At 50.7% G+C, this 14,168-nt stretch overlaps 1 protein-coding gene across 1 annotated transcript; it reads left to right on the top strand.

Annotated features, from left to right (window-relative positions):
• Nucleotides 1-4,227: 4,227 nt before the first annotated feature.
• On the top strand, nucleotides 4,228-7,644 carry HELT (helt bHLH transcription factor). The gene is made up of 4 exons (XM_001162841.6): nucleotides 4,228-4,755; nucleotides 5,056-5,160; nucleotides 5,293-5,512; nucleotides 5,942-7,644. Exons 1-4 carry the CDS (start codon nucleotides 4,597-4,599, stop codon nucleotides 6,439-6,441), a joined length of 984 nt encoding a protein of 327 aa, XP_001162841.1. The 5' UTR covers nucleotides 4,228-4,596; the 3' UTR covers nucleotides 6,442-7,644.
• Nucleotides 7,645-14,168: the final 6,524 nt, after the last annotated feature.

Genomic DNA, 14,168 nt, shown 5'->3' on the forward strand with positions numbered 1-14,168 from the left:
TTGGGAGTGACTGCTGTGTGGAGACTGCTGTACTGGGACCATCAGTATGAATATTTTCTTCTTTCTTCAAGCGCACATTTGTAATAGGCAGGACCAAGTCCCTTTCTACTTGGAATTGCCAGCTTGGGCTCACTGTGGGTGCTCAGCATGTGCCATTACCACTGGACTCATGAGAGGTAGAAAAAGGGGTAAAGGGGGCATAGACACGGCCGATGCCTCCTGACAATGATCATACAAGCCACGGGCAGCAGGTGTCCCACAGAAGGGCTGCCAGCCCTCATCACAGGAGTCTGAGCAGATCCTTCTTCACAGTGACAGGAGGAAACCAGCCCTCCTCCTCAGCCCTGGAGGACTTCACACAGCAAATCAACAAATGCTAAATGGGAGACTTCTGGCAGCCGCTGGCGCCTGCCATTGGGCATCCCAGTCTCCTCATGGTTCCTCAGGGCCCTCGAGCGTGAAGTGGGGTGCTGGAGCCATGCTCTCATGGGCCTTTCCAGAAGGAGCAGCCTGAGATCCTGCTCACTTCATAACAGAGCCCGGGAGTTGGGCTCCCTCCAGGCCTCATCTTCCCAGCGCCTCAGAAGTCAGTAGGGCCCGCCATGCTGCTGTTCTCCCGCTCTCAGCCAGGGCTCCTCACATCTGATGAAATCTCCAGTCCTGTTAACGTGTCTAGAAAGTCAACTTGTGTATTGGAGGCAGGGGTGGAGGGAGGGATTTGAAATTACCTGGAATTCTTTGTCTTAGTGCAATTTGTCTAAAGTTACTGTATTCTTTTCTTTCCATCCATCCCCTGCCCCCAAGCCCACAAATCCTCAATTTCTAAAAACTGGAAGCAAACACAAAATAAGCCATCTTTCAGTGTTTGCAATCTGCTTGTCAAACTTATGGAGCCAAAGAAATAGTATTAAAAATAACGATAATAAACACAGTCGGCTTGTGATTGCTGTGTTCTCCAGTAGAGGTCTTTAGCTGCCAGGAGGCTGAACGCAGAGCAATATTTAATAAGCACTGTCTAATTTCCAGGCAGTCTTGCTTCCTAGCTTTCTTTTGATTTTGATGCTAATATTTGCGTCCCTTGAGAACGGCTATGATGCTGAGGGGGTCCTGTGCTTACAGTCCCTTTCAGCCTCACACACACACACTGGGAGTACACAGCTGGCCAGTAGCACTATGTGATGTCACCTGGGTGCCTGAAGGCCCCCATTCATTTGCCTGATTTTGGTCAATTAAACAAACTTCAGGAGGAATTACTGTGGCTTTTTCAGGGAGGCTAGAGCTTTCTCCGGGATGAGGGCAAAAAATGAAATAAGTGGAAAAATCATCTAACCGTGCAAACTCCACACTACCCTGTAAAACACAGAAGAGCCACCGTAGGAGAGATTTGCAGGCAAAATAAAACCACTAACTGCACGATCCAGTCTTCTTTTAGGTGCCTTGTCTGTATTTACTTATTTCACTGGAGTGACCACCCGGTAACATAGTAGAAACATTATTTCCATTTTACAGATGAGGAAACTGAGGGACAGTAGATTCAGGATGATGCCTCAAGTCTCACCCAGCTGGTGGGCGGTAGGGCTGGGATCTGAGCAGGCTGGCTGGCTCCGGCGAACCTCGGCTCTTCCCTACTCTGCTCTTATGTTGCGTGGAAACTAGGTCAGGATCAGGGAACTCCTGATCTTCACCCCGAGGAGAAGCAAAGAGAAGACAGCCGTGAGGCGCCCCACTCTGGGGCAGCGTGTGTGACCTAGGCCTTGGGACCGAGAAGGGAGAAAGGAAATACTTCCTTCCCTATCCTGAAGCGGAGGGCGTGCCAGGTTTCGCAGGTAGTGCTGCAGCCGCGGAAGGACCGGGCGAGGCTGCGCCCCTGAGCCCAAGTCTCCACTCACCGGCCTTCCCATGCCCCCTCACCTGCACGCGGGTACTTTTAGCCCTGGGCAAGCCTTGAGCCAAGCGCCGAGACCAAACCCGGGAAATTAAACAGTGTGCATGGAATGAAATGTGGCCCGTGGAAGGTGCCTGCAGCTGGCGGTTAACACCGGCAGTAAGAGGATCAACGCCCGGGCCGCTGGCTTAAAAATGGGAGTGGGAGTGCGAAGTGTGCGCGCTCCTTTTTACCCATTCACGTTAGTTAATTTGGATGATAAGGGTTCGCGTTTAATCTCTTTGTGTGCGAGTGAATATCCTGAAATCGACAACCCCTGAGAGGGCACTCGCGGCTGGCAGAGCAACCTGGGAGGGTGCGGATCGTGTCCAATCTGGCGTGAAGCAGAAAGGAAACATCGTGAGGAGACTAGAGGCAGGACCGAGAGGGACACCCTAGGGGTGCGAGGTGCAGACCGAGCCCTCACATCTCCCAGGCCGCAGCAGGTGGGCCGATGGCTTCCCCGAGGCCTGGCACCCCAGGCCTGGCTCTGCGCCCTGAGGCTCCCAGGTCCCACCAGCTAGAGGAGCGCCGCCTACCCACCCCTGCCAAGGTCTAACGACCCCAAGGGGGGCGCTGGGCCCTGCCATCTCCCTGCAGAATAGAGAGAATTTAGGCAGGGTTAGGGGCAGGCAGAAAAGAAGAAAAATCTGAGAAGCGGTCTCAGCTGTTCCCAAATGGAAAAGATTAGAGAGGTGAGAGTTCGGTGGCTCTAGAAAGGGCCATAAAACAAAAATCATTTTTATCGTTTCAATCTGCAAGAAAGCTCACCCCCCACCCACACCCCACAAGCTCAGAGCCCCCAGAGTATAGGATCCGAGGCAGCAAGTGTGAGCGAGGCCCGTCCTGGGGGAGGTGGCCTCTGGCCGCGGGGCCAGGCTGCCCTCAGAGGCGCAGGCGGCCAAGAGAGTTCCCAGCCGCCGCCGCCCCCCTCCTTCCCCTTGGGCCCGTCCAGCAAATTTCCTCCCTCGTTTCTGTTCGTGCCTTCCCTCCCTCCTCCTCCCCCCGATATTTTCGCTTTCTAAAACCATAAAAAAGAGATCAACTTCCCAAACTTCACGGGGCCCTTTTCAGTGACAAATATTGATGCCCAAAGTGTCTGCGCTCTCCCGCCCCCAAACGTTAAGAAAAGACGCCCGCGAAAGGGAGACATAAAAAGTTAACAATGCTGTGAAAATATGTTTGCAGAAAATAGACAATCGTTGGATTAAACGTATTCAAGTATGAAATAATGCCTTTTTGTGTCAAAACTTGGGCGATGGGCGGGTACAAAAGTTCCCTGTGGCAGCTACTTGCTCCCTTTGTGAGCCGTGCGCTTTGGCGTCTCCACTTGGGCGCATTACTCAGAGCCCTCTAAGCGCGATTGTTTCTCCCTTTCTAATGACATTTACCGGATCAAAACATGCTGTTAATTCGATCAGAAGGCTTCACCCTCCCTGACAAAGCCACAATAATTTCTCCTGAAGTTTGTTAAATTGACCAAAATTAGGCAAATGAATAGGGGTCTGTAGGCGCCCCCTCTCGCAGGTGACGTTGCATAATGCTTGCCTGGGCCAGCTGCATTCCCCCTTTTCTTCTCGGCCCACTCTTCTCCGTGTTGCCCCCCAATCCTCCCACCCGCCCCTTCACACACAAACACACACACACGCCCGCCAGTCTCTCCTCCCCCACCCTCTGGCATTATTAAAATTTAGCCCAATGAAACTATTCATACTTTTCAATAGACATTTTCGTATAGGATAATAGGCTACAAATTGAGCCTCTTCCCCCCGCGAAGAGGGAGCAGGAGGGGTGGGGAGAAAAGAAAGCCAGCGACGTGGTCAGGGAGTAGGGGGGAGCGTCGCGTGCCAAACAGCGGCGGGAGGGGCGAGGCGAGGCGAGGCGGGAGCCTCGTGTGCCAGCCGCAGCCCCACACCTGCCGGGATGTCCGGACAAATAAAGCGGTGTAAACAAAAAGGGGGGAGAAGGACGTGTCACCAAGTCGTGTGAGAAAAGCCTGGGAACAAACGGGGCGCCTCCGTCTCCAAGAGCTCTCCCTTGAACCCGGCGGAACAGCCTATTAAAGGCTTACTTAATTACTTTAATGACTCTGGACAGGCTTTAAAACGCACTCGGCGCTGGGACGGCGGGCTTGCTGGGATTTGTAAACAGGCGATCATGTGAGACTCAGCGGTGGGACTAAAAGAGGCGACACTGTTTTGTGAGGGTCCTCGCCCCCCGGTGCCCGCGGCCGCTGCGCCCCTGCGCTCCGCGCCCGCGACTGCTGCAGGCGCTCGCTCGCCCGCCGGCCCCAGTTTACCGCCTCCTTTTCCCGCCCGAGCTGTTGCCATGCAAATGTTATTCCTGGGCCGATCACGTGTCCTTTGAAGGGCCACGTGGATTAACAAAGCTGATCTGCCCCCAGCTCGCCCCCCTCGGCTGCTAATTTTTTTTTTTTCTTAACTTCTTTAAAACTGATCTTGAATGCATACATCCCCCAAACGCAGCTCCCCTAATCCTATGGAATAATTCAACTCGTGAATGCACTTGGAGCCCTAGATGACCGCTTTATAAGGCAGCCCTCGGAGTTGGGAGGCTGCAGTCTACCTGGGACACTCGAGGAGGCACACGAGGCGGAAAAGTGGACGGGTGCCCCGCGCCACCGCCTCTCCCGAGGGCGCGTACTGACCAGGATGTCAGACAAGCTCAAGGAACGCAAAGTGAGTCGGCTGAGCCCAAATGGCACTTGCGCCCTGGTGGTGGAGGCATCTGACTCACCGACCCGCCACTTGGGTGGACCGATGGCAGGGAAGTGCCCGCACGGGACTTTGAGTGTGGAGGAATCTCGAGTGGTTTGGGAAGGGGGTGGGATAGAGAGAGGAGGGTGCTCAACCAGGTAGAAGTCCATGCCGGGAGGCTGGTGGCCACCTCCCCAAAGGCCTGGGTAGGGTGGCTGGAAGGGGAGCGCGCCAGCGCGGGCGTCAGAGGGCAGAGCTCACCTGGCCCGAGCGTGGCGGGCCAGGAGTCCCTTCCTAGAGCGAATCTGAGCAGTGTGCGCGGCTGGAGAGGCGGTTTGCACCCAGCTGCTAGAGCCGCGCCTTTGACGACTTCCCGGGCAAAGCCATCCTAAACATACAACCCTCTGTTCGCAGAGAACCCCCGTTTCTCATAAAGTGATAGAAAAGCGGAGGAGGGACAGGATCAACCGCTGCTTGAACGAGCTGGGCAAGACAGTGCCCATGGCCCTGGCGAAGCAGGTAACGTTGGCGGCCCGGAGCCGGGTGCCAGGCGTTGGGAGGCCTCTGCGGCCACTCTGTGGAGACGCCCGAGCCCGCGGACACAGAGGACCTCACTTGCGGGCCCCTCCCAGGCGGGGGGCCTGAGCGCAGGGCGAACCTCAGGAGGCTCTGGCGCAGATCCGCAGCCGCGTCCGCTCGCTGGTCCTCTCCAGCGCCACAGTGCCCGCCCAGCAGGCGCTGGGCCGCTGCGAGGGGCCCTTCCTCCTTTTGCAGAGTTCCGGGAAGCTGGAGAAGGCGGAGATCCTCGAGATGACCGTTCAGTACCTGAGAGCACTGCACTCCGCTGATTTTCCCCGGGGAAGGGAAAAAGGTGGGCATAGGTTACGGAATGGGACGCCTGGGCCAGGCGCCTGCGCCACCCAGAGACCTTGGGGCTGGGAGGGGAGTGACTGAGTGTTCCCGAGAGCTCTATTAGAGCTCCACTCTCCAGGAGGGCAGGGGTCCTGCGAAGGCGCCTCTCTCTGCTCGGCGACAGCAAGGCGGCGAGGGAGAACTGGTTTCCAGGGAGGCTGGTTCCACCTCCTTCTCCCGGGTGGGGTGGGTGGGGTCAGGCTCTCAGGGAAAGAGGGCGTTTGCGCGTGCCTCGCCAGTCTCTAAGACTGCGCAGAGGAGAGGGCGGGCCTCAAATGGGAACTTTGGCCAGAAAATGTGGTGGGAGGTGCCCTGCACCCGCTTTGGGCTCGCGTGGGGAAGGGGCGCTCAGGGTGTGTCCGTCCTACGGGCTTTCTCGTTCCTCCAGCAGAACTTCTAGCGGAGTTTGCCAACTACTTCCACTATGGCTACCACGAGTGCATGAAGAACCTGGTGCATTACCTCACCACGGTGGAGCGGATGGAGACCAAGGACACGAAGTACGCGCGCATCCTCGCCTTCTTGCAGTCCAAGGCCCGCCTGGGCGCGGAGCCCGCCTTTCCGCCGCTGGGTTCGCTCCCGGAGCCGGATTTCTCCTATCAGCTGCACCCTGCGGGGCCCGAATTCGCTGGTCACAGCCCGGGCGAGGCCGCTGTGTTCCCGCAGGGCTCTGGTGCCGGGCCTTTCCCCTGGCCGCCTGGCGCGGCCCGCAGCCCCGCGCTGCCCTACCTGCCCAGCGCGCCAGTGCCGCTCGCTAGCCCAGCGCAGCAGCACAGCCCCTTCCTGACACCGGTGCAGGGCCTGGACCGGCATTACCTCAACCTGATCGGCCACGCGCACCCCAACGCCCTTAACCTGCACACGCCCCAGCACCCCCCGGTGCTCTGACGCCCACTCGCCCGCCAGATTTCTCCTCGCTTTGGGCGCTGTTTAGGAGAAATGCTGTATATATTGTACACATAATGTGTAAATATTGTACCCCAAAAAAACTGGGCTGGGGGAGGCAAAGAGCGAATGAGTCTTCTGAAGGATCTCTCCCTGGTAATAAACGTTTTCTGATAAAGACCCAAAGAGAGGGATTTATGTATTACCTTCTGCTCATCCACACCCGTCCCCTCCGCGGTGCCCAGGGCGCAAGGCTGACAGGGTTCAAGGTAACAGCCCTCAGTAACTTGGTGAGGGGCCCGCTGTGGAGTCTGAGGGAGGGGGACGTTAAATGGAGGTTCAGGCAGATATTCTAGGCATCGCTTAAGGGCGGGATTCGCGGCTCCCTGCACCCGCCCCATCTTGAGCATTAGCCTCAGAGAAACAGGGGAGGCGAAGAACACTGCCCTTGGCTCTCACGAAAATGCAAATTGAAGGACCTGCCCCAAACTGACTTAGGCGGACTGTTGCCAGCTGCGACCCGGGCGCCCTCCCTACCCGGAGCCAAGTGCCCGACGCGCGCGCACCGCACGCCCGCGGGTCTGGAATGCGGCGAAACCCGGGCCAGCGGGGCGCGTGGCTGAGTTTACAGATTTAAAAATCCTCTAAAAAATACCGGAACCAAGTACAGTTCTGAGTTGCGGATTAGAAACAACATCGTTGATGACAACTACTCAGCGCCAGAGGCTTCCGAGAAGCTGGCGTTGCCTTTTGCGCACAGAGCAGGCCAGCTTCGGGGGCGCTGGGCGTCTCGGCGAGAGGTCGGCACCTGCCGGGTTGGGAGACGCCCCTTCCCCACCCCTTAGGGGATTGTTCCCTACCCGCCATCCTTTACCATTCGGACACTGGTGCAGGATGGAGACCCTGGGGTCTCCGTTTAAGTTCTCAGGCTTGGAGAGAAAAGTCCTCCTTATCCTTTCCCCAGTGAGATTTTTTTTTTTTATCTCGCCCCACCCAGAACGTGGTGAGGAAAGTTTGGAATCCAGGAGAGACTTGGCTAGTGGTCTTTTAAGGGATTGTGATTTTCAGTTCCAGGACATCTGTGCCCTACCCACAGCGATGCATCTACAACGGCAAAAGCTAAAATCCTGTTTCTGTAAGACTCAAAGGGCAAAATAGGGCTCCCCGTTGTTTCATGTAAATAGGTAAAATAAACAATGTATCCAACTGGCTGAGTTTGTGTTTGTGGGTATTTAAATTTTTCTTTGAACTTTTGTGCCTCATTAACTTTAATGCCTTTTAAATAAATAATTCGAAATTAGGTAGCACGTTTTCCTCTTTGTTTCCAGAGGCCATTTCGCTGAATTGTGGTGATTTGTCTTCTCTCAGATCCGCTGGAGGACCGTAAATTAACTTATTCTATTTTCTCTGGACAGGGTTTAAGAAAGCTCTGACCTAGACTGTTTGCTGAGGTCATGGAATGGGATGACCTGCAATTTGTAAACCATCAAACTTCATTATGCAGAGACAGGCAAAAAAAAAAAAAAAAAAAAAAAAAAAAGCCCTCATTACATTGCCCGTAAAGCGAAACTTACACGTATATGTTTTGCCAGGAGAAAATCTTAAACTTTAGGAAAGGTCTTGCATGTGAGAGGTTCTTGAAATAACTTGTGTATAAAATGTGAGCTCTCTCCTTTCTATGAAGTGATGGAGCATGGAAGTGAGAGTGAGACCAGGCGGCCCTCCCGGATAACAAATATACATTGAGCAATATGGGATAAAAACAAATTATGCAGAAATGGGGAGAATGGGTGGTGCCTATTATGGGAACACATGTCTTACACCCATTTTCATCAGCGCTGGATACAGAATATGAAGAAGGCCTTTAAGAGTTTTTTTCTCTGAGCATTAAGCCAATCTGAATTCCCTTCGGCAGTGAAGCATTAAAGATATAGTGTTACCCTGGAAATGTAAATTATTAATATATTCAGCATTTTTGTCACTTCTCAACTGTTAACCAAATTAGACAAAACTTTCTTTTGCTAAGTAGATTTTCTCTTTGGGATTAGCTTTGGGAATGCACAGGGCCACCACAGTAAAAACTGCGGTCATTTACATATAATTTTGCAAACTTCCACTGGTCCATGACAGTCTTTGTACCTCAAATGTTGGTGTTCTTGATTTTTTTCTTTTCTCATTTAACTGTGGAGGATAAAACCCTGCTTTGGATTTACAATGACTTTAGGATAAAAGTCTCCCTCCCGTTTCTCTCTTTGCCCCTTTCTCTCTCTCTCTCTCTCCCCCTCTGTGTGTGTGTATGTGTGTATGTTTTGTGTCTTTTTCTGAAACCTTCACCCAAAGTCCCAATTCTCCAGGCTTGGCTAAAAGTCAATCTTGGAATAGTTTGACTTTGCAAAAGATTAAAAATGTCACTACAAAATGGAATGGATTCAAATCTGATTGTGACATGAATGTGTTCTTCTTGCACTGTCTCTGACAATACGTTACCTCCAGCTTCCCAGCTATAGCCCCCGCTCCTGTCTCCCTCTGTCTGAGTCTCTTATGCCCAATCCCTCCACTTTCTTTAAGTAAGTTGTATAGTAATGGTTTCCAAGAGAGGCCCAACCAAACCTAGAAATAACAAAAAACAGCGGGTTTGGCTGGAGGTAACCCATTGTGATGCCTCTGAAAGGGGCAACCTCTTGTTTCTTGGGCTTCATCCTTGAGTGGGCAAGAATAAAAATAATCATCCCCATGAAATCAAAGGTTTTCTCCAGAAGCTCGAGGAACAAAGCTGATGGCTGGTGCTTGGGGTCGGTCCCTGTGGCCCAGCAGGGCTGGAACTAGTCGCTTCCAGGCACTCCAGCCGCCCCTGCCGAAAGGGCCGTAATACAGAGCTCACTTGTGCTTCCAAGCGTTGTTGAACAAAGACAGCCCCGTGTGTCAGTGACAGCCCCTCCAGTCCGGGCTGCTGGATACCAGGAAAGGAAGGTGGAGGAGCTGCCATGGGAAGTGCCTGAGCCCACAGAGGCATGGACTTCTGGGAACCTGGTAGTGAGTGTCTGCATAGAGTAACAACAAGAAAAGAAAGGCCACGTGGGCGTGAGGAAGAGTTCGATAAATACTTGGGGAATGGCTGAACGAACTGCCTAACAGTGCTGAGCTCTTGGAGTTCTGTATCAGGTCCTCCCTATCCTCAGTCGCCACCCTGTGTCATCAGAGACTAGCAAGTAATTGTACATCCACCCAGAAATCCATGGAGCACTCCACACACATTCTGAGGATTGTCAGAATGAGCAACGGTCTTGCCTTTGCCTGGACATTCTACCTTGTGGTCTGGCAGCAGCAGACCATGCCTGGCCTGCTTGGGTAAAGCAGCGAACTCTCCCTGCAGGTCCAGCTCAATGCAGAACACGACTGTAGAATTTGGATTCGGAACTAGCTTGATGGAGTTCTGCTTCTTTCACATGGAAAAGCTCCAGATTGGGCCAAGTCAGCTTCCACCCTCCTTTCTGCTCCATTTATTATGCAGAGTGTAGCTTCTGGAGTCAGACAGCCTGGATTTGCCTTCCAGCTCTGCTGTCTACTAGCTGTGTGTCTTTGGACAAGTTGATCAGCCTCTCAGAGTCTCTTTCATCATCCATAACACAAAGCTATCAAAAGTGCATACTCCCTGGGGTTGCTATGAGGATTCAGTGAGTTGGGACATCAAAGCACTGCAGACAGTGCCTGGCCCATAGGGGATGCTCAGCATATGTTAGCTATTATAATAAGCTATTTTTAATCTACCTCTGCCTTCCAAAGAGTTAGATATTTAGGGCTAGTTCAAACTAAAAAACAAAATGCCCAGGCAAATCGTGAAAAAAGTCTTTAATCCCAGGGCTTTTTAAACTCCCAAGGCGTGCTCTGGGACAGACAATTGTCTTCATTTAGGAGAAGTCAGGATAGGGGTTTCTAATTCATCCCATCATCAGCCTTGGACCTGTGCGCCCTGCTTCAAGCTATGATTGGTCCTCAGAGCCCCTCTAGTAAATTTGGAAGGCTATCCCTTACAATCTTTTATATACAGAAATTTGGCCTCGTGTTGTTGTATGACAGCTCTTGTACCTGCAGCCACACACTCCCTACAGTGCAATGCCCTTCATCTACAAATCTTGGCCATTGCAATTTTTTTTTGGACCATGAGGGACACAAACTAATTCAATGTTCATTAAATGCAATTTTGGTAGCACCTCGATGTTCTTCTCAGCATCTCCCCCATTTTCTGTTTAAGTTTTCCATTCCATTTTTTCCTTTTCCTATCCTATTCCTCACCTACTGCTCCTCTCCTGAGTTCACAGTCAGCCTGAGGAGTCAACCCCAGATGCAGGTTCCAGCCCTTTCTGCAGCCCCCAGCTCCCTGGACTCTGTCCCCCAACTCCCCTCCCTTTCTTGCTCGGCCTTCAGTTCTCCTTCTCCCTGGTTTTCTGGGTGCTTGGCTCCTGAGGTCTGACTCCCCAACACCCACGGCCTGGTGAGAGAATTGATCCATGTACATGTGTGGCCGTGTATACTTACATGTGTGGTTGAGAGGGACTTTTATTTCCCACTGCTCCCGGCTCCATGTGGAGGGATATTACCAGAGTAACACTCAGCACCCCTCAGCATTCCTTTCATATTCCCCAGTGATCTGACTGGAGTGTTTGGAAGCAGGACCCAGGCATGCTCCAATCAGCCCCTTTGTCTTTGGTGTCAGCCTGCCCACAGAAAACAAGCAAGCATGCCCAACTGGCTGGGTGGAAGATGTCTAGCTCTTCCTGTGCTTGTGATGGATAAGCTTAATTCTTTTATTTTCTTTTTTTTGGTGGGGGGGACAGAGTCTCGCTCTGTCGCCCAGGCTGGAGGGCAGTGGTGTGATCTCGGCTCACTGCAAGCTCTGCCTCCCGGGTTCACACTATTCTCCTGCATCAGCCTCCCAAGTAGCTGGGATTACAGGTGCCCGCCACCATGCCCAGCTAATTTTTTATATTTTTTTAGTAGAGACAGGGTTTCACCGTGTTAGCCAGGATGGTCTCCATCTCCTAACCTCGTGATCCGCCCGCCTTGGCCTCCTAAAGTGCTGGGATTAGAGGCGTGAGCCACCGTGCCCAGCCTGGATAAGCTTAATTCTAAGGTGAAATGTTGCAAGCCCACTGTCCCTGTAAACTGATGTCACATCCTCCTGTCAGTTGCAAAATAGACATTTTTATCTCCACCTGACACCTACATCTATATATCAAAGGGTTCTGGGAACAGTAGGAAGAAAAAACGGCTATTGGCTATCCTAAAAACCCAGAACCTGGGTGCTTATCAGTGTACAGCTAGGAATGGAGATACACATACATGCCTGTGTGCATGCATGGTGCAGGCCCAGGAGTGCCACATACGTGTGTGCAGGGTGTATGCTTGTGTACACAAGGGTGTGCATGAAGGAAAAACTAGGGCCAGAGGAAAGAGCTCCCTAATGAATAGAATTGCTAGGTTAGAGCTCGATGGACCCAACTTACTTCTCACTCACATGGGAGATAAGAAACTGTCATTATGAAAGTCTGGGTACTGGCACCAAAGCAGATATACAGACCAATGGAACAGAACAGAGACCTCAGAAATAACACCACACATCTACAACCATCTGATCTTTGACAAAGCTGACAAAAACAAGCAATGGGGAAAGCATCTCCTATTCAATAAATGGTGCTGGGAAAACTGGCTAGCCATATGAAGGAAACAGAAACTGGATCCCTTCCTTACACCATATACAAAAATTATCTCAAGATGGATTAAAGAATTAACTGTAAAACCCAAAACCATAAAAACCCTAGAAGAAAACCTAGGCAATACCATTCAGGACATAGGCGTGGGCAAAGACTTCATGATGAAAACACCAAAAGCAATGGCAACAAAAGCCAAAATTGGCAAACAGGACCTAATTAAACTAAAGAGCTCAGGCACAGCAAAAGAAACTATCATCAGAGTGAACAGGCAACCTACAGAATGGCAGAAAATTTTTGCAATCTACCCATCTGACAAAGGTTTAATGTCCAGAATTTACAAGGAACTTGAACACATTTACATGAAAAAAAACCCCATCAAAAAGTGGGCAAGGGATATGAACAGACACTTCTCAAAAGAAGACATCTGTGCAGCCAACAGACATATGAAAAAAAATGCTCATGATCACTGATCATTACAGAAACGCAAATCAAAACCACAATGAGATACCATCTCATGCCAGTCAGAATGGCGATTATTAAAAAGTCAAGAAACAATAGATGCTGTGGAGAAATAGGATCACTTTTATACTGCTGCTGGGAATGTAAATTAGTTCAACCATTGTGGAAGACAGTGTGGCGATTCCTCAAGGATCTAGAACCAGAAATACCATTTTACCCAGCAATCCCATTACTGGGTATATACCCAAAGGAATAGAAGTCATTCAACTATGAAGACACATGCACACGTATGTTTATTGCAGCACTGTTTACAATAGCAAAGTCATGGAACCAACCCAAATACCCATCAATGACAACCTATGTAAAGAAAATGTGGTACATATACATCGTGGAATGCTATGCAGACACAAAAAGGAATGAGATCATGTCCTTTGCAGGGACATGGATGAAGCTGGAAGCCATCACCCTCAGCAAAGTAACACAGGAACAGAAAACCAAACACTGCATGTTCTCACTCATAAGTGGGAGTTGAACAATGAGAACACATGGACACAGGGAGGGGAGCAACACATACCAGGGTCTGTTAGGGGGTGGGGAACAAGGTGAGGGAACTGAAAGGATTGGTCAATAGGTGCAGCAAACCACCATGGCACATGTATACCTATGTAACAAACCTGCACATTCTGCACATGTATCCCAGAACTTAAAGTATAATAATAATAACAATAAAGAAAGTCTGCAAATCTGTGCGATTATACTTTTTGACCATCTCCCTCTATAGTGAGTAAGGCTGAAGCAAAACAGAAGAGTGGCAGCAAGCAGCGTTATGCTGAATAGGGGCATGGGAGATGGGGGGGAAGTTATTGAAATGCTAGTAAATGGGGATGGGAAATTGAATGGGGTAGGAACTCTGGGCTAGACTATAGAGAGAGTGAGAGGAAAAAGGACCCCATGAGAACTGGGAACGTGAGCATTTTTGCTTCATTTACTATAATGTTTAGCTTAAAAGCAAGAGTCAATAAAATATATTAGTTAAAACTTTATAAATATAATGAAACTTTATCACTATGATATTTCTAGATGACCTGCAATGTTTGCAATAACACAAAAGCAAGACTTCCCTATAATGTTGTTAGTTATATTAGTAGAGGTTTTTCACAATAAAATTTTTGCATTTCCACCCACTAGTACCAGGACTCCCTTTTTTACATAAACATTATTTTTGTTTTATATTTGTCAGAATATAAATTTGTGGTCTAGGCCGGGCGCAGTGGCTCATGCCTATAATCCCAGCACTTTGGGAGGCTGAGGCAGGTGGATCACTTGAGGTCAGGAGTTTGAGACCAGCCTGGCCAAAATGGTGAAACCCCATCTCTACTAAAAATACAAAAATTAGCCGGGTGTGTTGGCATGCGCATGTAATTCCAGCTACTCGGGAGGCTGAGGCAGGAGAATCAATTGAACCCGGGAGGCAGAGGTTGCAGTGAGCCAAGATTGCACCACAGAACTCCAGCCTGGGAGACAGAGTGAGACTCCATCTCAAAAAAAAAAAAAAATTGT

The sequence above is a fragment of the Pan troglodytes genome, chromosome 3 (assembly GCF_028858775.2).
Source record: "Pan troglodytes isolate AG18354 chromosome 3, NHGRI_mPanTro3-v2.0_pri, whole genome shotgun sequence".
Lineage (NCBI taxonomy): Eukaryota > Metazoa > Chordata > Mammalia > Primates > Hominidae > Pan > Pan troglodytes.

Bases quoted from the DNA above. Each gene is read 5' to 3' on its own strand.
- HELT (XM_001162841.6), top strand. From the start codon at position 4,597: ATGTCAGACAAGCTCAAGGAACGCAAAGTGAGTCGGCTGAGCCCAAAT. The intron at 5,161-5,292 runs GTAACGTTGGCG...GCCTGAGCGCAG, and splicing joins CCATGGCCCTGGCGAAGCAG to GGCGAACCTCAGGAGGCTCT. The intron at 5,513-5,941 runs GTGGGCATAGGT...TCGTTCCTCCAG, and splicing joins TCCCCGGGGAAGGGAAAAAG to CAGAACTTCTAGCGGAGTTT.